This window comes from Mesoplodon mirus, assembly GCF_964341445.2.
Source record: "Mesoplodon mirus genome assembly, chromosome: 2".
Classification (NCBI taxonomy): Eukaryota; Metazoa; Chordata; class Mammalia; order Artiodactyla; family Ziphiidae; genus Mesoplodon; species Mesoplodon mirus.
In genome coordinates, this window is record NC_138977.1 from 70,021,148 (window position 1) to 70,042,303 (window position 21,156).

The 21,156-nt window shown below is 47.3% G+C and overlaps 1 protein-coding gene across 1 annotated transcript; it reads left to right on the plus strand.

Moving 5' to 3' along the window:
• Positions 1 to 8,307: 8,307 nt before the first annotated feature.
• GPR15LG (G protein-coupled receptor 15 ligand) lies at positions 8,308 to 16,900 on the plus strand (the record flags this gene model as incomplete). Its single annotated transcript, XM_082602424.1, has 3 exons — positions 8,308 to 8,377; positions 10,085 to 10,174; positions 16,815 to 16,900. 3 exons carry the CDS (start codon positions 8,308 to 8,310, stop codon positions 16,898 to 16,900), a joined length of 246 nt encoding a protein of 81 aa, XP_082458550.1.
• Between the last annotated feature and the right edge of the window lie 4,256 nt (positions 16,901 to 21,156).

Below are 21,156 nucleotides of genomic sequence, written 5' to 3' on the forward strand. Positions count from 1 at the left end.
CCATTTCCTCATCTGTAAAATGAAGATGATAGCAGAACCTACCTCATAGGGTTAAGGTGAAATGTGCAGGCACTTAGTAAACGCTATATAAGTTTTAGCTGCTGTTGCTGGCTGGTTTTGAAGGGTTTTTTCCTAAGAAACATCTATGAAACTTCTGTGTTTTCCCTTCTCTACCTTAGCCCCTGTACAGTGTGATCTTAGAGTGAAATCTTACCGGTCCTGTTGTCAGTCACGTTTTAGCACACAAAGTTTATATCCTTATGTTGGGATGATATACACACAACACAAAATGATATAATTTCAACAGTGGTATCAGGCAAAGGCTTATCTAGAAAATCAAGGGGTTTTTTTGGTTTATTTTTTTTTAATGACAGCATTTTATTATAGCACTTTTTCTGATTTTGCTAAGACAGTGAAGACTTCAGTATGAAATGAATATAAATTAAAATATTATAATAGGTCTTAAATGATAACAGAAGAAAAATCACTATTTCTCTGGCTACTGTTAACATACTACTGGGTTTTTTTTTTCCCTCACATCACTCACAGGGAAGAGTGGAGACCTGCAAATTGATAGGCTTTAGGCAAAAAAAAAAAAATCCATTTCTCATTTTCTGAAACATCTTCTGAAGAGTTAAAGGGTAACTGAGGTATGTGGTTAAAAACAATCACACAAAATAATAAAGGCCCATTTGGTTTGCTTAGAATGGTATCTAATGAACATTCAGAGGACGTGAGTATAGCGTCTGGACCACGCTAACTGGACCCAGGGGAGACAATAATAGAAGTTGCCTTCTGAAGCATAGCAACCTCATGTAAAGACAGCCGTAGCCTCTGGTGATGAGTGTCAGAAGAGAACAATGTTACGTTTACAAGGTGTCCGAGGATGAAATCTTCAAGAGTAAACATAGTTACAGCACATAAGAAAGGTAGGGCATTTTACACAGCAGGAATATAATGGAGAGAGAGTAGGGATATGGGGGAAGATGACAAGAACAGGTTCCCCTGAAGCCTGATTCCCTGCACACAACTGGTGTGTGTGCTGTGCCTAGAGGCCTGACCCTTGAGTATTTTCTGTGCACTTTAAAATGTTAGGATCTGGGAAGAAAAGCAGGCATATTTTCCTGAAATTTGTTCATCTGTGTAGGATGTGTCCACATTAAAGTCCCTGAAATTGAATATACCCAAGATCTATATCATTTGAATAGGGTAGGAGGGTCCAGATATGCTGATAATATCTAATGTTGAACTGAAATGTTTGCATGTTGTGTGATAAGCCCTTTGCATAATCATAACATTCCTTTGAGCTAAGCACTGCTGTCCCCATTTTGCAGAGGAGTAAACTGAAGCCCACAGGTTCAGTCTTTGCACAAGGTCATATGGCTGGGAAGAATAAAGTGGTAGAGTTGAACCTCCTAACCAGATATACTGGGAAGTTTGTGATGAATGCCATAGGGCTGAAATCCTGTTTGAGAATCAAAAGCACTACAAATTAAATAGGTTGAGGTTTAGCTGAAAATACTTAGAACATTAGAATTTTAGTGTTTATCAAAAGGGATTGATCTCGTTGAAGGATAAATGGATGGTAATCATTTATATTTTACTTCCCCAGATCCTATTGTATAGAGTACCAGAAACTCCTTTTCTGTATTGCCCAGTCCACTTGGAGCTACAGATGAAACCATTTTTTAAGGTCGATGTAATCAGTAAGATGAAATTCTCCTTAAATGTACTCAATTTAGCTAGCACTCAAAATGGAAGCCATTTTTCAGGAAAAGATATGAAAGCTGTGATCTTGAGGACTTTGTCTTTTGTGAAACAGTTCAGGAAGATGGAGGAAGTTCCCTCAGTATTAACATTTGAAAATAGCAAAAGGAGCATTTTGTGCCAGTAGCAAAGATGAAATCAGTGAAAAGTCTGATGGGGGAGGGAGGGTTATATGGACTGCTCTAGCGGTATCTCACAGGGCCACCACCAGTTAGCATGAGGGCAGCTCCAGCACAATCTGTTCCCTTCAGCCTCAGTATTCCATTCTGCTTTGCTCATAGCTTGTATTGCTTCCTCACCTAATGGAATATCAGCCCTCCTAACGGGCCTCCAACCTTCCACCTTCAGTTGAGAGGCTGGGTTGCAGCCTCATTGGATACAGTTAGAAGGCTTGGGGGTCCCTGTGGCTACACCCAGAAATACAGGATTGATATTTTATGGCAGGACCAACTTGACATTCATTCTCACAACTGAGCAAATTCAGAAAATTTTTAAATATTTAAAACAAATGCTTTCCACTAAGCACTTTTTAAAAGCTGCCTGATCACCTGTACGTGTGATGTCAGGTGGCTATCATTCTTCCAGGCTAGCCTTCCATGTGCTTGGAACAGGTGGACTGCTCACCTATGTGCCCCAGAGTAGTTTCACTTAGCATCGCAGAGCTTGGTGAAATAGAGGTTCAAATGACGATCTCCTAGGAAGGGTGTCGTGTCTTTATTAGCTCATTAGTCATGCTACCTCTTCTAAGATGCAGTATTTTTCAGACTTCATTTCTGAAATGTGTGTTCCATTTCATGATTTTTTTCCACAAAACTAAACAGCGTATCTTTAAATCAGTGGCATCTTAGAATTGAAGAAATAATGGTATTTTTCAATGATTTGTTTTCCATTTCTAATAGTTCATTGTCCTGTTAAGAACTGGTATCTGACGATTCAGAGAGACTCTTCCACAACCTAGCCCCACCCAGTTACGTACTTCATACAGGTTGAATGGACTGATTTCCCAGCAATGCAGAATGACTCCCAAATAGGAATGCCAGTGGAAGTTGAGAGAGAAAGATTTTGTGGTTTGGCATGATCTGGCTGTTCATAAAAGGGATTAACGAGTTGGTTCAGTTCAGTACTCCTTTAAGGGATGAACTCTTAGCACCAACTGTGGGGAGAAACCAGGGTGAATGAGACCCTTTTTGCCCTGCTGTCACAGCCTGGCTGGGAGCTTGTCAGCTAGAAGACAGCATCAGATGGGCAGAGGCAGTGGGTGGTGGCCAGGAGAGATCTCATAGTGAGAGAGGGCCGTTGGCCCTGCTGACCTTTGAGCAGGGAATGCTGGAGACAGAAACCCTTACTGTTGGTGGGGAATTTTGCGCCTGAACACAACAGCATTATTATTATTATTTTTTGCTGTATAGTTGATTTGTAATGTGTCACTTTGTACAGCAAAGTGACTCAGTTATACACCTATATACATTCTTTTTTTATGTGCTTTTCCATTATGGTTTATCACAGGGTACTGAATATAATACCCTGTGCTCTACATTAGGACCTTGTTGTTTACCCATTCTAAATGTAATAGTTTGCATCTACCAACCCCAAATTTCCAGTCCATCCCTCTTCCTCCCCCCATAACAGCATTAATCTTTACAAGTCACTTTTTTTTAACAGATCAGGTCAAGAGATAGGCACTCTATTTGGTACCGTGTCGCTAAAATGTGAGAAACAGCAACAAATGACCCAAGGTAATTGTGAAGTGATTATTGAGAAACTACAAAAGCATTATCGAGACTACTCACTACAGGAGTTCAGAGAAAGGGGGCAGTTTCACTATGCTGAGTGCCCACAGGAACATAGGTGTCCTACACACACCAGCACAGAAAGGCTGGGGGCTGGAGGGGGCTCCCAGCTTTAGTGGGAAGGGACGTGTCTGGGGCAGCCTCCTGGCAAAGCATGATGGGAAGCATCTGGACCTACTTTGCAGAGAACCCAGCCTTCTCCACCTGCAAACCAAATGTGTTTGTGACTCTACTTGTGTGCTCACAAATTATGTCACCCTTATACTGGGTGCCTCAGAAAAGAATTATGGTCATCTACCTCATTTAAGTAGAAGACGCATTTAAAAAGTTGGGGAGTTCCTTAGCAGTCCCGTAGTTAGAACTCCACATATCCCCTGCAGGGGTCACGGGTTCGAACCCTGGTCAGGGAACTAAGATCCCTCATGCTGTTTGGCACGGCCAAAAAAAGAAAGAAAGGAAAAAAGTTGGAGAAATTATGACAAGATTTTCACTCTTGTTATTTCTGAGTGGCAGAAAAATGGGCATTTGGAAGGGAAATGGGGTGTTCAGTATCTTTTTCAGTATATTATATCTGCCCCTAAGTAGTTTTTTAGAAAAGTAAGTCCATATGGAGAGAAAATACATTGAACAGCTTAAAAGAAGCTTTTCAGATTTTAGGAACTTAGTGGGAAAGCAGAAACTCTCTCCACCCTGTGGCCTTTGGCACCATCTCACCTCTGAGTGGAATTGAACCCAGAGCCTTCAAGGCCCTTTTAGCCCTGATGTGTTGTGTCTGCAGTGACATCAGGGTTGAAGTTTAGCCCAGCATGGCAGGACTCTGTCGGCACCTTGCGCATCTGCCTGGTCCTGGTGCTTCCAGGCGTGGGGCAAGAATAAGTGAAGGGGACACCTCACCTCTGGGAAGCCTGCTGCCAAACCTGCAAAGCACGCAACAGACACTGACAAACAGGATCCACCCCAACCCCACCTGCCGATCTCCAGCTCCGAACGCTGGCAAAAGCCGGAAACCTTGGCATCCTCCTCCCTCCCCATTGCCCAAGTCAGTGGCACTTGCTTTGCTGGTCCTCTCACCCTTCTCCATCAAAATCCACACGTGTGGGTGAGTCTGCTATCAGTCCTTTAGACCTGAATTTCAGTGTTTATTTCTTCTTTGCCTCAAATCGTGGCAAGAAAAGACAGTCATCGTTCCACGTTAAAGAAGCATCATACATCCTTGAGCACAACTGGGGAATTGGTATTTCTTAGAGACAGGTTATTTAAAAAAGGAGGGAAAGCTATGCACCCCACTGCTGGCAACTGACTGCCTAATATAAGAAAAAACTTCTTTTCATAGGGCACGATGCTTTAGCATTCACTTTCCTCAAAGGGATCTCTTCCTCTCCAACTTCAGTTACTGTTTGACTGAGCAGAGAAACTGAGGAACAGAGAAGTTGAGCAACTTGTCCAGGGTCACACAGCTAAAGATTGCCAAGTGTTCTGCTGAGAACCTGCATCACGTGGCTATAGAGCCTGTGCTTTTCATGAGTGTAGGGGAGCAAGGGAGACACAAATAGAAAGCAAGCGTCCTGAGTCCCCTACTCCAGGCTAAAACCATGGGGTGGATGTGAAGGGGTGGAGGGAAAAGGCCAGGACCTCCAGAGAGAAAACAGAAAGCCAAGGGACTGTTCCCTTTAGGGACTCAGAGATGGTGGCTTCACAGGTGTTCCAGCACCAGCATGGAGTGGCCACAGGATAGAACACAGTGCCTTCTAGTCTCCCCAGGTGGCTTTGTGGTGTGAAAGAGAAGGTCACATTGTGGCACATGCCCATGCAGGAGCCTGCAGGCCTGCTGGCAGCCACCATGGTGAGGCAGGGTAGCCCACACCAGTGGGGAGGGAGGCATGAGTAACAGTGGGTGGATTCACAGCATCATTGAGTACCTAGGGGACCAGCAAGGGTGAAAGTGGAGGCAACAGACCCTGAATTTACCAGCCTTGTCCCCAGCAGTGGGACACCCAGGGGCAGGCGAGATCCAGTGGGTTGGAGGCTTATGAGGAAGTTCAGATTAATTGTAAAAAATAGAGGAAGTTGTCAGGTTTTGGTACAATTTGAGGGTAGTGTGTAAGCTAAACTTCAGTGTAGCGGATTCTTTTCAACTACTCATGAGCTCTAATGGTACCACTGTCAGGAAAGAACCTCTGATTTGGAGGCAAACACACCTGGTTCCAGGTGAGAAGTTGCCATAACATACTTAGGTGAAGGAAAACTTCCCTTTCCCTTGTTGTAAGATGGAAATGAAATGCCTGCCTCCCTGAGGTGGGAGGAGAATTAAATGAGAAGACAACTGAAGGATCACACCAGATGCTGGCCCCTCCTCTATTATAAACTGATCTACAATTTCCTGAGCAAATAAAGGATGGAGAGTCATTTCTGATCAATCACAGGGTCCATAAAACAGCCTTGAAGAAGAGCATGGTGGCCAAGAGTGAAGGAGGGACATGGGTCAAAATGCTCTAACCATAAAGGGCTCCAGGCATTTTCCTAATTGACCTTAGAAATCACAGATTTGACTTGAAAATTCTTTTCTTCCTTGTAAATTCCCCTGTGTGTTAGGTGTGTCTCTGGAGACTTTTTTCTCAGGAAGATTGCCAAGTGTTCAAAAATCATCTTTGGAAATGATTCAAAGCCTCAAACTTGATTATTTTTGTACCCAAACTGCATGTGCTTAAAACTAACAGGTGTTCCTGTTAAAATGCTTCTCATTTTCACCTCTCTCAGTTCAACATGAGATTTCAAATATTCTAAAGAGCCAGAGGTGTTTCTTCCTTTTTTAAAGTAAGAAGTTGACAGTTATCTTTGAAATGTTAAAAAAAGCAGGTGAAAATCTGTGAACTGGGATTGTCTCTGGGGAGTGGGGTTTTGGATGGAACTTATACTTAATACCCTGTGTTATTCAAATTAATGCATCATAGATTGCTTCAGTAATTTTTTAGAAGCATTTAAAAAGCAGGTGGAATTCTGACATCTGAATCTGCTCTTCCCGTTAAACACATGGTCCTGGGAACACCTGCAAATCCGTGAGTTGTATGTGTGAGTGTGTAAGGAACAGACCCCTGAGATCACAAGTTCTTCCTGTTCTTAGCTGTTCAGTGCCCCCCAAAAAAGCTGTACTGAGAACCTAACATCTATTTCTGACTCTGTGGCTGAGCGTTCTGGGAAAATTACCCAAGTCCTGGCTTTGTTTGACTGTGTATCCAAATGAATCTCTCTCTTCATTAGCCTGGGACTCTCTCCTAATTTCTGCACCACTGCTAAGCAGGTAGAGTTCAGCTTGAATATCTGGCCCAATCCCTGCCCCCTCTGCCAACTACTACCTCGTTCTTTTCACCTCTGATGATGGCTTGCCAAAAGGAAAAAGGAACCATGCCAATCCAAAGAGTACCTGTTACAGCAGGTAATGAGTGAGTGGCAGCCAAAGGTAGGCTTTTGCCCAGAGAACTCAGTGGTGGCACCCTAAATGACCCCAGAAAATAGTGGTAATAGTCCTTGATGTGAGTCATGGTTGTAATCTCAGGAAGCATCTTTGGGAAAGTTTGCTGGGTTTAGGAACCTGTAACAAGCAATCTAAGAAAAAACAGTGTGAGGGCTGACAGATGGAAGCTCAAGACAAGCCCCATCCTCTTCTCGACCCTCCTTCGTACAATGGCCATGCCTCAAGCATTTCCTGGGCCCCAGCTCTGGAGCTGCCCTTGGTAGACCCCTTGGGTCTTCCTGACCACACCATCTGCCATGGCCACTGCCCGCTCACCACAGAGAGCAGGATTCAGAGTGCAGCCGGAAAGGGAATCAGGCCGGGGCTGGGCAGGTGACTAACACAGTATGACATTTGGTCCTTAAGTGCAGTCGCCCCAACCAGTTTCTTTGTGTGGATTGGTTTTAAGGTTCTTGGGAGCACATGAAAGCATACAGGCTGACTGTCAAAATATCCCTTGGCAAACAGTTTGTTCACCAAGCTGTCTCAGCATTTGATCTATACTGAAACTCTAATCTCTAGCAAGAGAAGAGAGCCAATTCCGGGCAGTGGGGACTGTCTGAATTGACTGCCGGGAACAGGATGATCCTAGAGTGTTGAACCTGATACTACCAACTTCCCACTTGCCCTTGGAGGCTGGGAACCAGCTCTTTGGTTAGAAGGGCACACTTAGGAAAGGAAAGGACAAGATGGACATAATATTACAAGGGAAGATGCAAATTCGGTGTGTCTGCATGACTGCCTCCACCACGAGAAGCTCCCTGAGACCATCCAGGCAGTGTCTTCTGTGTCCCTGGGGCCAGGCGCACAGCCTCGTGTGTGTCCAATGAATAAGGTGACTCCTGAGGCTCCTGCACCATCAGCCAACTTTCCCCCATGCTTGCCGTTGTAGGATGGAATGAATACTGACACTAAAAGTTAATATTCAACCCTGGGAAGTGGCTCTTCCCTGCCAGGAGCTTTCTGAGGCCATTGTCGGGAGCTCCTTCCTGGGGCTGGGCATTTATAGCTTTCTGTTTTACAGTTCATGAAATGCTCTCAACTTCTCGAAAAGCTGAGGTTTTTTTCCTCCTGGGAGGGGCTGACTCTACCCTTTATGACAATTCCAAGGCTGCTGGTGCCCTGCCCATCAGGAAACACCTCTCTCTCTGCCACTCTACAAAGGTCCCCGGTGGCCCCAAGGGAGGACTTCTGCGGCACAGCGGCCTCCCCGGGACGTGAGGTTCCCACCCGGCCACCATGAGGTTTCTAGCCCTCGCCAGCCTACTCTGCATCTTGCTTCTCTGCTTGTCCGTCTTCTCCGCAGAAGGTAGGACTGTCCCCCTCCCCCGCCCAAGGTGCCGGTCCCTGAACAGGGATTCCCATGTCTGGGAAGATTGGAATCAGGAAATGTTGGAGGGCAGGCCCTCACAGGCAGTCCTGGGCCCTGAAAGAGGGCTGTCACCCCTGAACCTGTACAGCACCTCTATCCACAGTGGCAGCACCGGCGGTGGCTCGGGAATTTTAAACCCCTGCAACCTCCATCCACAGCCCCAGCTTCCCAGACACACACACACAAAAACTAAGTAAAAGCAGTGTGCTTACCACTCGGACACACAACCTGCCAGCTAGATTGCTTCGTGCACTGAAGTCCTACCTTGCTGGAAGTTCTGGAGCCGCTCTATTACATGTGCATGAAGCTTGGGGCACAGTCAATCTGTGTTGAGTGGATGAATAAATTAATTAGTAGACCATCTGAGTCTGAACACCCCCAAATCTCACGCACAAGAAACACCTGTGGCAGACAGATGGGATGAGAGTATGTGGTGGGGGGCATGTTCGTGTGCATTTGGAACTGGGGGAGACAGCCCTCGCACCTCCGTGGATATGAGTACTTAGCTCTTCTGTCTTTCTCAATTCAGAAAGCTGAATATTTTGAGCTTTTACTCTTGCCTAACACTCTAAAAACTGCCTACTTTTTTCTGTTTGTTTGTTTTAGCAATTATGGTTATTTTAGCATTTATTGGAGTTCGGGGATATAGAAATAAATATGGAGGGAAAAACACCCATAGTTTCATGACTCAAGAATGGCCATGTTCAACATTTTGTTTATTTCTTTTCGGTATGCATACAAGCATCTTTGTAATTGAAAACTCTCTGTATGTTCAATCTTGTATCTCTTTTAGTTATCACTATATTATTATAGTCACCAAAAATACTTATGATTGAAATCTGGAAGCATTTATACCAAAATGCCAACAGCAACCATCTCTGTCTGCACGTTAGGATTATAGAAAGTATTTGTTTTCTAAAGTTTCTGCAATGAACATTGCCACATATACAATATGGAAAACAGTGATTAGAGTTCCTCATAAACACAGTCTATAGCAATGCAATTTATCAGACCTCTTCTGTTGGAAAAGTTAGAGGTTGCCAATGTTACCTTAATGACAATTCAATGAAGATGAATACCTTTCCTCATTAAGTTTCCTATCCATTTAGGAGTATCTCTAGCAGATTCCCCAAAGTGGTGTTATTTAACTAATATTTTTAGGTATAACTTGCCATCAAGTGAATGTGCTGTGATGAATTTACATGTTTAGACATTCAAATGAGTCACAACTTTGCACTATTTTAAGTATATGGTAAAAATCATGTGTGTACATAAAACATTTTCTAAGTTTAGGATTATTTTCTTAGATTACCAAAGGGAGAGAATTACAGTGTCAAAGGGCGTAGACACTTCTGAGTGACAGTGCTGAACTGTTACTCGGACAGGGACATGAGGAAGACGTATTCTGGAGGCAGAGTATCTCCCCACACTGACTTTTTTATTTACGGAAAATAGATCACCTCAAGGCCCACTCTTCCCACGGGCCCTCCTGTAGCCTGGCCCGTCCTTAGTTTCCTTGAATAAACATTCCTGAGCCCTCCGCCTTGGGAGTTGAAGTTCCCTCCTGTCACTCCTGCACAGACCCAGTCCCTGGCGTCCCCAAGCACGCTAAGGGAGGGTCTCTGTTCCTGTGTCCACCCTCAGGAAGAAGGCACCTGAGCCATCCTTCCAAGTCCGGGAAAGGCAAGCCCTGCTGTCCCAGAGTTCCTGGCCCTGACCTGATGACCCGGAAAGGTAAGCACCACGCACCTGCCCAGGTGTAAGGAGAAGCTCTGGGGAGGCCGTGGGACAGGCCATGTACGCACCCCCTGACCCCCGTGCCTGGGGGACATCAGGCGCTTTTGCGGAAGGGCCACAAGCAGATGTGATCTCACCCTCACTGAGCTTCCCGTCTAGTAGGGGAAACTGACCAACCCCCGCCCCCCGGCAAAAGTCAACAATTAATCACCTTGAACTGAATACATTCCCACAAGAGAAAGAACAGGATGCAATTAGAAAATGGGTTGGGGAAGATCCCTACCCTGGGTGGGAGGCATTAAAGCAGGTGACATTTGTGCGACCTGAAGAAAGACAAGGAACTGGCACCCGGAGTGTGGAGGGGACAGGGCAGGCAGGGGAAGCAGCAGGCGAGCAGGCAGGAGATGGGCAAGAGGGAGGCCTGAAGACAGAGGCGGGGTAGTCTGGAGGCACTCACGGAAGCTACGAACCAAGGCAGTGCTGACCTCATGAGTGAGCTGGCACGTGAGGCAGGGTGACCAGAGGGGATGGGGCACACAGGTCCAGGGAGTCCCAGAGCTGTGGGCAAGCAGCGCCAGTCCAAGGCGCCAGGCTAGAGGTGCAGATCCAGGCTCCCTGCCAGGGCGAGGTCTCGAAGAGCAAGGCTGCCCTCTCCTCTAAGGCCTGGAGGGGACTGGGGAGTGAGGGAGACGGGCCAGCAGAGGGCTGCAGGCACCCAGCTCCCAGGACTGGGGCACCAGGCCAGGGGCACCAGGCCAGGGGCAGGCTGACGCATGGGAGTTGCCTCACCCGGGGTGCAAGGTTGGGATGGCTGGACCTCTGCTGGCCTTTGGTAGGAGGGTCCTAGAGCCTGGGCCAGGCAGAACCCCCATGGCAAAAGCCAGCCAGGCCTGACACAAACCCAGGGTTCCTACCTGACCCCCCCCCCCCGCCCACCGCCCCTGCAGCCTAAGGCCCCCTCGCAGAAGTCTGAGAAGGTTCCAGCCCTGCTGGCTCCTGTGGGGCTGTGGCCCAGGGAACCTGTGATCAGAGCGGAGCTCCCACACCCCTCCCAGCTACCAAGAGTCCTGTGCACGAAGCTGGGGGCGGGCAGGGGCCTGGGTGTGAAGCAGAGGGAGGGAGGCAGGCTGCCCGGCTCAGCTTCAGGCCACTTCTCTGGAGAAGCTGACAGCCCCTCCTTTGAAACTGGCTTCACACTCCGCTGGGGCCGGGTAAAAATAACCACTTCTCACCCGCTGAACCCCAGGGTGAGGCCCGGCCCGGGCTGGCTGACTGCAGCTCTGCTCTCCCCGGATGCTCCAGCCGGAGGAGGAGGTGTGTGAGTCCTTCGCCATGGGGAGCGGCAGGGTATGCTCAGACCCTGCAACCCCTCCCCAGGATGGACTTGCTCAGAGGCCCTTGTCGATGAAGATGATCAATAAACCATCAAAAATAAGAATAGAAAATAGTTTGATTTGAGCCAAACTGAGGACTAGCCCAGAAGCCCGCCTCCCAGATTACTCTGAGAAAATGTGGAGAAGCAGGGTTTTCAGCACAGTTTTTTATCTTGTCAGAACAAAGAACATTAAACAAGTCAGGGTTTCATTTCTTCAAGGTTTCAAAAAAAAAGAACAGACCAGCATGTACACAGCGGCTCAGTATGACCTTGGCACCTGGGAAGGAATGCTAATCAAAGGAGTACCAGCACTGGCATCCCAGGAAGAGGGGCATTTAATCTATATTTTAAACATGGACATTCTTTACTTCTGGTCAATGTGCCCTTTTACTATTCAAAGCAGATGTACAATGTATGTTTGATAGGCCACACACAGGCTATTTTAGTTAGCATAAAATTCAAGTTAACTCATGTATAAGCCAGAATGACTTCCCTATTTCTCAATATGTGAAAAAAAAATTATTTTTTGGCCACGCTGCACAGCTTGTGGGATCTCAGTCTCCCGGTCAGGGATTGAACCCAGACCACGACAGTGAAAGCCCAGAATCCTAACCACTAGGCCACCAGGGAACTCCCTGTGAAAATTTCTTTCATCACAATAAACAGAAGTTAAGGATGCATGGTGCATGCGCACACACGCACAGACAAGCCCACACGGTTCATAGGAAACAGCTGAGTTAACTCCTTGTGCACAGTACAAGGGCAGCTCTTTTTTCAGTCACACAAGACTTTAGAATAATCGAAGGGCATGCCTCCCGTGCTGAGTCTGGATTTCTTTTAGTGTATATGTCTTTTAAATTCCATTGCAGGAATTTGCAAACAACTTAGAACAAGAAGAACAAAAAACATTTTTACTAGGTCCCTATCATGCGGTCTCATTTAAATCCTTGGAACCACCCTGAGGAAGCATGGTCACCATTTTACAGATTGGGAAATTGAGGCTCAGAAAGACTACGAGGCAGAGCCAGGAACTTGGATCTGTCTTCCTCCTTCCACTGCAAGAAACTGTCTCCTCCAGAGAGAGAAGGTTCCAGCATCACACTTATGAAGACATGTGCGTGCCCAAGGGAGACTGAATACTTTCTGGAAGGAAAGCTCCACCTGGGTTGGAATCTCAGCTCCACCACCGGCTACCTGTGTGCCCTTGAGCAGGTACCCCAGCTCTGCTAAGCCTCAGTCTCCTCACCTGTGAAAGGGTATAATAATGGACTCTATATTTTCATAGAGTCTATTACCTCATTGTCCGTAGGGTCGTGACTATAAAGCCAGGCATTGGCCTGGCACCAGCTACCCCATAAACTTGCCCTCCCGTGGCTGTGGAGGAAGTCTGAGCTCGCCCAGGCTTGGAGGTTGCCATCTTCCAGGGCTGACCCTGGGGCTCACTCAACGTTGTGGAACCAACAGCAGGGACACTGGGTGTGCCAGGCTCTGGGAATTCAGCCTCTCTATCCCATTTCACTGACATAGGAGTGTCTGTGCATGTCCGTCGAAAGAGAAGGTAACCTGGGGCAGCCTGGAGGATGTCCCTGAGCTGACATCACCAGCTGTGACCCACGCAGGACAATATCACCTACCCTCCAATCTAAGGCATCTTTCCTGAGCATGGCTTTTACCTATGTGCTCTTCTAGGACCGTGGCGGTGACAGGAAGAGGCGGGCACAGGACTCTGGGTCAATTTGACAAAACCATTGTCAAAAATCAATGTGCCAAGAGGCCAATTTGCTGAACTTACCACCTTTACCAATTTACTAAAAAAGGGCTTTCTATAAAGCATTTGAAAAGTTTGTAGCAATCTCTATGGCAACACTTTTAAAAGGAATGTTCAATTTGTTGATTCTGTTAGCACTTGAGGAGCCTCAGGTTTAGGCTGGGGTCAGACTGACAGCTGTCTAGACCCCACCAGCTGGGAAGTCCTGTGACCCTGGGGACTCTGTCAAGCTGCCCTCCATCCATGTGTCCTGAGGCTGTGAGTGAGAGGGAGCTCCTGGGGAAGGCTGGGACGGCCTTGTGGGAGGGTCTCTCGAGCCTGAGAGTGTGCCTGCCTATCCCACAGACTTCCTGAGGCCTGAGAGCTCCGTGCCGCCCTCGCTGCTTTGAAGCCCAGCAAAATGACTTGACCCATAGTGGGAGACAGGGGCTGAAAGGGACACAGAGAGATTTCTTCCCCACCGTGGGGTTGCCACTGTCTTCAGAAAGGAGCCCAGACTGCAGAGACAAAGCTTACCCACTGAGGACCACGAGAGTGATGACTTGAGGATTTTGGCAACTTTGGGTGTTAGCAGGGTGGACACAAGGGCTCAGTACAATGGATGCAGGAAAGGAGGAGGTGGAGAGGGTGCCCGGCCCATACTGCCCAGTGGACCAATCAGAGGGGCTTAGATCAGCAGTCTAGCTCCTTGTGATTATACCTGTCAGCCACGACTGCATAACAAAACACCTCCAACTTCAGTGGCCCAAAACAATAGGTAGTTATCATTTCCCATGTGTCTACAGGTCAGTTGAATGGTTCTTCTCATCTTGGCTGGGCTCATTCATTCTTCCAAGGGTTGGATAGGCACTTCTGCTGAGCTTGGCTGGGCTCTCTCACATGTTTGGGGGTTGGTGGTCTGAAGCTAGGATGGTCTCAGTTGGGCAACTGGACTCTCTTCCACATGGTGCCTCACCCTCCAACAGGCAAACTCAGACTTGTCAACCTGGGGCTGCAGGGCTCCTCCTATGTGAGTGGAAGTACCTAAGGCCTCTTCCGGCCTCAGAACTGGTCCACCTTCATCTCCACTGCATTCTCTTGGTCAAAGCAAGTCACCAGGCCAGATTCAAGGAGCAGGGAAATAGACCCCTTATCATGATGAGAGAAGCTGCAAAGTCACGTTGCAAAGGGAGGGTGGAGAATTGCACCCATATCTGCAATCAGTTAACTGCAGTATTTATTGTAGGAGCCACAGAAGAGAATCTTGGGGCCTGAGGGTGGGGACAGGTGGTGGAGGGGAAACAGTGATCAGGAAATCATGGTTCTCCGTCAAAAATGCTGGTGGAAAACTCTCACAATATGATATTAATAGAAAGGAGTAGTTTACAGTGTATATTACTATGGTTATCACTATGGAAAGGCAAAAGCACTTTCAAATAGGAAGAAAAAGAGAAAATTACACGAATATTAGCACTTATTTATGATTAAGAGATGAAGCTATGGATGAATTATGATAATTAAATTTATTTTTCATATAGCTAGTGATTATATAGCAATTACTGTGCAGCACCTACATGTGCTAACTCATTTAACCCTCACAATAATCCTAAGAGTTAGATACTTTTGCTATCCTCATTTTTACAGATGAGGTGCCAAAGCACAGAGAGGTTTAGTAACTTGCTGAAGGTCACCCAGCTAGGGTGGGTAAGTAAGTGGCAGAGCTGGGCTTTGAATCCAAATAATCTGGCTCCAGATTCTATGTTCTTAACTATCATACCACCTTGCATATAGTAATAATCCAGAAATGAAAACAGGAAAAAGAAGAATTTCATTACCATAATTTAATAACCCTCCTGATTCATGTGTGTTTCCTTTTTTTTATACAAACATGCTTACCTAGTTTTATTTTCATTGGACCTCATTTTTTAATTTTTAAAATTAACATTGCATTGTAGGCATTTTTCTTCATGATGCTATATAGTCTTCATAATCACAGGGTTTTATCACTGTTAAACATTTCCATCACGAGGTACCATTTACTAATTAACCATTTCTCTGCCATAGGATATTCAGATTGTTTCCAGAATTTTTTTATGCTATTAAAAACAGAACTATGGGGACTTCGCTGGTGGCGCAGTGGTTAAGAATCCGCCTGCCAATGCAGGGGACACGGGTTCAAGCCCTGGTCTGGGAAGATCCCACATGCTGTGGAGCAAGTAAGTCCGTGCGCCACAACTACTGAGCCTGCACTCTAGAGCCCGCGGGCCACAACTACTGAGCCCGTGCCACAACTACTGAAGCCCGCACACCTAGAGCTCGTGCTCCACAACAAGAGAAGCCATTGCAATGAGAAGCCCACACACCGTAATGAAGAGTAGCCCCCACTCACTGCAACTAGAGAAAGCCTGCGCACAGCAAAGACCCAGCGCAGCCAAAATAAATAAATAGATAGATAGATAGATAACGAAAACTATGGAGCTTCCCTGGTGGTGCAGTGGTTAAGAATCCACCTGCCAATGCAGGGGACGTGGGTTCAAGCCCTGCTCTGAGAAGATCCCACATACCGTGGAGCAACTAAGCCCATGCGCCACAATTACCGAGCCTGCAAGCCACAATTACTGAAGCCTGTGCACCTAGAACCCGTGCTCTGCAACAAGAGAAGCCACCATAACGAGAAGCCCGTGCACCGCAACAAAGAGTAGCCCTCGCTCACCGCAACTAAAGAAAGCCCGCATGCAGCAGCAAAGACCCAAGGCCGTCAAAAATTAATTAATTAATTAATTAATTAATTAATTAATTACTTTAATAAAAACTATGGGGACTTCCCTGGCAGTCCAGTGGTTAAGACTTGGCCTTCCAATGCATCCCAACCGGGATGCCAGTTCAATCCCCGGTTGGGGAGCTAAGAAGCCACATGCCTCGTGGCCAAAAACCAAAACATAAAACAGAAGCCATATTGTAACAAATTCAATAAAAGACTTTAAAAATGGTCCACATCAAAAAATCTTAAAAAAAAAAAAACTATGAAGACTAGCTTAATGCATGCAGGTTTTTTTTTTACTTATGGATTATGCCTCCCATAAATGGGACTGGTTTGTCAGAAGATGAGACACATATTGCCTGAGACAGCCTGAGGGTCCAAGGGCCTGCAAGTAGGTGTGGGTGAACCCTCCCACCACCGCCATCAGAAACAGGCCTTCCAGACCCCTCAACTTTAGTGGACTCTGCTCTTGACAGAGACAGTTTATCTGTATAAACTACCTTCTCTCCATCTTCTGCCTGTAAATCAGGTTACTCCCTGCTGGGATAGAAATAGCCTGGGCTGGTCATGTTTGCAATGAAAAGCCCCCTCTGGGCCTCCAGGGAGGAGGGTAAGATCTGACTCTTGCTTTTTTTAAAAAAAAATCTTTGTATCTAAAAATTAATCTTAACTGTATTTTCCCCTCTCCCCCACCTTGACTCTGTCTGCCTCTCTGCCTCTTGTCTGGCCTTGTCTCCCCACTGCTCCTTCCCAGGACACCATGTGAGAAGCTGCAGACCATGCAAGTTCAAGCCAAAGCACCGCTCTTGGGTGGTGCCTGGGGCACTCCCACAGGTGTAGTGCTCCCCAAAACAGGCTCCATATAGCCGAGACCCTCATGCTCAGTGCCTTAGGTACCCAGAAGACTTAGGTTCCCCCAGGATGCTCCTCTCAAAGTTGGAGCTGATGACAAAGCCTCTGCCCATGAATCTGAGCCTCTTCTCTTAAAGATACAATATTTCTTGCCTGCCATGTTGGACTGTGCTCATGCTGCCTTTTAGAAAAGCCAGAACCAGAATCTTCTGAAAACCACAACATGGATTCAAAGGTCAAAGTCCTGGAATGCCTGTCTTGTTGTGTGGCCCTGGACAAGTAACTTAGCCCCTCTGGGCTCATGCTGGTTTCAGAGATATAAAATCCAGCAAGACAAAACATACAAGGAAGGTATCAATGGGTTTCACTAACCCCTTTCAACCTTCATGGCAGAGAGCTGGGACGTTGGAGGGCTTCGTGTTGGGCAGCAAAGGCTCTGGGAAATTTCCAGAACTCCAGATCCTGGTCTCAATCATGCCACCAACCTTCAGAGTTATTGTGTGCCAGGTTCAGCCCACCTGGCCTCAGTCTCCACCTGGCGCCTTGAACGCTGATAGTCAAGACTCCACCGTGACCTGTGGCAGCAACAAATCTGGAGACTTCTGAGCCTGCTAGGGTGCAGGGTAACAGGAGCCCAAGAGCAGCCAACCAGCCATGCAGAGGTTCATCTGTCCTGAGATAGTACACCTAAGCCCCACATCCCGTGGCTCCTGAAGGAACCCATTCCTGACTTCCCGATGTGAATCTGCTGTAAAAAACGTTCAAAGAGGGCCTCCCTGGTGGCGCAGTGGTTGAGAGTCCGCCTGCCGATGCAGGGGATACGGGTTCGTGCCCCGGTCTGGGAGGATCCCATATGCCGCGGAGCGGCTGGGCCCGTGAGCCGTGGCCGCTGGCCCTGTGCGTCCGGAGCCTGTGCTCCGCAGGGGGAGAGGCCACAGCAGTGAGAGGCCCGCGTACAGCAAAAAAAAAAAAAAAAAAAAAAAAAAAAAAAAAAAAAAAAAAAAAAACGTTCAAAGAAACAAATTGTAAATAAATAAACAAAATGCATGGCACATGGTTGTTTGATAAAATTGGTGGTAGGGCCTGAGCCACAGCTTTCTACTAGAGGAAACCCACACCCTGAGGTCTCTCCTGCAGGCCACGCCTTCCTCACAGCACGCACTAACCAGCAAAAGGGGGGAGTGAGGAATAGTGACAAGAGCAAGGGTCTTGGTCCGACACACCAGGACTCAAACCCCAGTCCTCCCCAGGATTTTCGTGTGCCCTGGGCAAGTCAGTTCCCTTGTCTGTAAGATGGAGAGTCCAGGACCTATTCAGAGGGCTAACATGAGGCTCTGGCAAGTAGACAGCTGTAAAATGCCACAAGGGGCCTGGCACACAGAGGAGCTTGGTTCGGGAAGCCCCTGCCTTCCCTGCCCCCAACCCTAGGGGAATGTTTATGCCCAAGTGAACACAGAACTGCGGAGAGGAGGCTCAGAGGAAACAGATGGCCCAGGTCTAAGAGGCTTATCACTCAGTAAATTCCTTCTAATCTGATTCTCCGGGCAAGGTGAGAAGGCCCTCCCCACGTCATCCCACAGGCACGTCTGAGAAGTCCAGTCCCACTAGGTGCGAGGCTGATAGGCAGAGCTTCCCTGGCCCTGGGCAATGGGGACAATGGTCCTAGGGCAAGCTCAAAGTCCCTACCTTGTCCTAGGACAGACCTTTGCCTTCCTTCCAAGAACTTCATTTGCGAGCTCATTCACTCACTCACTCAGTCACCCGTTCCTGGGGTAGGTAATGGTCAGACTGTGCTAGTTCTGAGGCTCAGAGATGAGCAAATACGGTCCTCGAGGGCTGAGAAATCATCACACAGTTGTGAGGCAAGAACAGAGACCAGGCACAGGAATAGACGTGAAAAGAGGAGGAGCTGATGCTTGCACTGAATTATGGGAGAGTTCCAGCGGGAGAATGGGTGTGTGTGTGTGTCTGTTAGGGTGAAGCAGGGGTGAAGACTTGAGAGTTTGAGAAGAATCTAGCAACTGGACAGCAAAATCACGGGACAAAAGGGAAGTGGAGTTTTCAGTCTGGGGCCATGAGAGCACCCAAACGTTATCAGATATTTAGAGCTTATCCTGAGGACGATGGAGAGCCAGAGCTGTCTGTGAGCAGGAGAGAACGCAGGTAGGAAGGACCATCAGGAAGAGATGGAATGAGCTGGAAAGAAGGCAGAACTGCAGGGGAGGGACACAGGGGAGGGATTCAAGGGGCTTCTGAACAGCAGTGGAGCAGCCTTGAGGCTTGGTAACTGTATGGGCTTGGGGCCAAGTCCACAGTGGACATTTCCTGCGCTGTGTGGGACTCTCACCAGGAACTCTCTTGCAAGGTGAGCCCCTCACTGCCCAGCAATGGAGGAGCTGGCCATTCCAGATCCTCGTCCCTCACCCATCTCCTCTCCGCTCCACCACCCCCCACACTACCCAAGAGAAGGTAAAGAAAACACTCACACGAAACTAAACACGCGTGCTCAAGAGTCAACAGGAGGAGCAATTCGAAGGCCATGTGTCCGGCCACTGAACCCTCCTTGTCCTCAGGAAAGCACAACCACGGAAGCCTCGGCATCTTTGAGGGCGCACTAGGGAAGTCATTTAAGGTACACAAATAAAAGGAAGACACAGCCTGACCCTTGGGAGGAGGCTGTCTCTGAGGGGCAGGAATGCAGTCCCCACAGCTCTGAGCCACTGGCCTGGGGGAGGTGAGTGCCAGAAAGAGACCAGCCTTGGGCCAGATGGACAGTGACCCAAAGGGGCTTCCAGGGACACCAGCCCTCAGAGCAGCCCAGGCCAAAAGTGGGAGGCCCAGAAAGGAGCTGAGGACCCTGCACCTGCCCGCCCACCCTGCCCCATCTGTCCTTCCTCTGAGGAGCAAGGGAAAGACTGAGACCAGTTCCCAAGCAAACAGAGGTGCCCATGCAGAGCCGGACGCTGTCCAAATGCCAAACACTCTCCTTGCCATGCTCACCTGTGGGATGCCCTCTCCAGAACTTGTGACACCGGCTTTTAAACCTGATGGAAGAACTTAACCCTCAAAGGGTATTGAGTTGACAGGGAAATCTTATGAATAAGGCTATTCAAGGCTCACAGGGACCCTAAGAGGATACAAAGAAAACCCAGACATCTGGAAGTGACTTTACGTTATAAAACTGGAATTCTTCTGTTGCCTTAATTGACTCCTTGAAGAATCTAAACACACTGGCAGGTTACAGTAGTATCACTAGAGAAAGTGTGGTAACTGAAGGTGCCCACACTCCCTGACTTGGTGGGACCCCTAGGGCAGTTGACAGAGCCAGTCTTCCCAGACAGACTTGGGTTCAGGTGATGGCTGACTGTATGACATCAGGGAGGTCAGACGACCTCTCAGAGTCTCAGGTTCCCCATCTGGAAAGTGAGGTCAAGACTGCCTGTCACAGAGGGCTGTTGTTAGGGAGAGGAAAGTAGAAATGTCTGGCTCTGAAATAGAAGCCGAACTGTCATCCCAGATCTGTTTCCACCAAACTAAATGGATACAGAACTCTCCCCCTCTCCACCCCTGTTCAAGACTAGGTCCTCAGGTACAGAGTGAAGTAAGTCAGAAAGAGAAAAACAAATATCGTATATTAATGCATATATGTGGAACCTAGAAAAATGGTACAGATGAACCGGTCTGCATGGCAGAAACAGAGACACAGATGTAGAGAACAAACGTATGGACACCAAGGGGGGAAAGTGGCGGGCAGGGATGGTGGCGGTGTGATGAATTGGGAGATTGGGATTGACATATATACACTAATATGTATAAAATAGATAACCAATAAGAACCTGCTGTATAAAAAATAAATAAAATTCAAAAAAAATTTCATGAATGAGCTCTTTAACATTTGGTAATTCTACACTGTTCTTTTATAACTTATATTTATGTTCCATTTCCCCATAAAATGTTATCCAAATGTAATACTTTTTGTGTTTGAAAAACATTTTATTGATCACATCTTTGCAATAAAATTATGTATGTATTAAAGTATAATTTAAAAAAAAAGACTAGGTCCTCTGGGACCAGTTCCATCCCCAGCTATCACAGAACCTCCTGTTGGAAACCACATGCATTTTACAGCTCTGTGTGCCCATCCACTCTGCTGACTCATCTCTGAGCTTATCTCTGGGCCAACTGTCCAGGGTAAACCACTTTCTAGAGTCCCAGCTGGTTAATGTTCACGCAGGACCCCACAT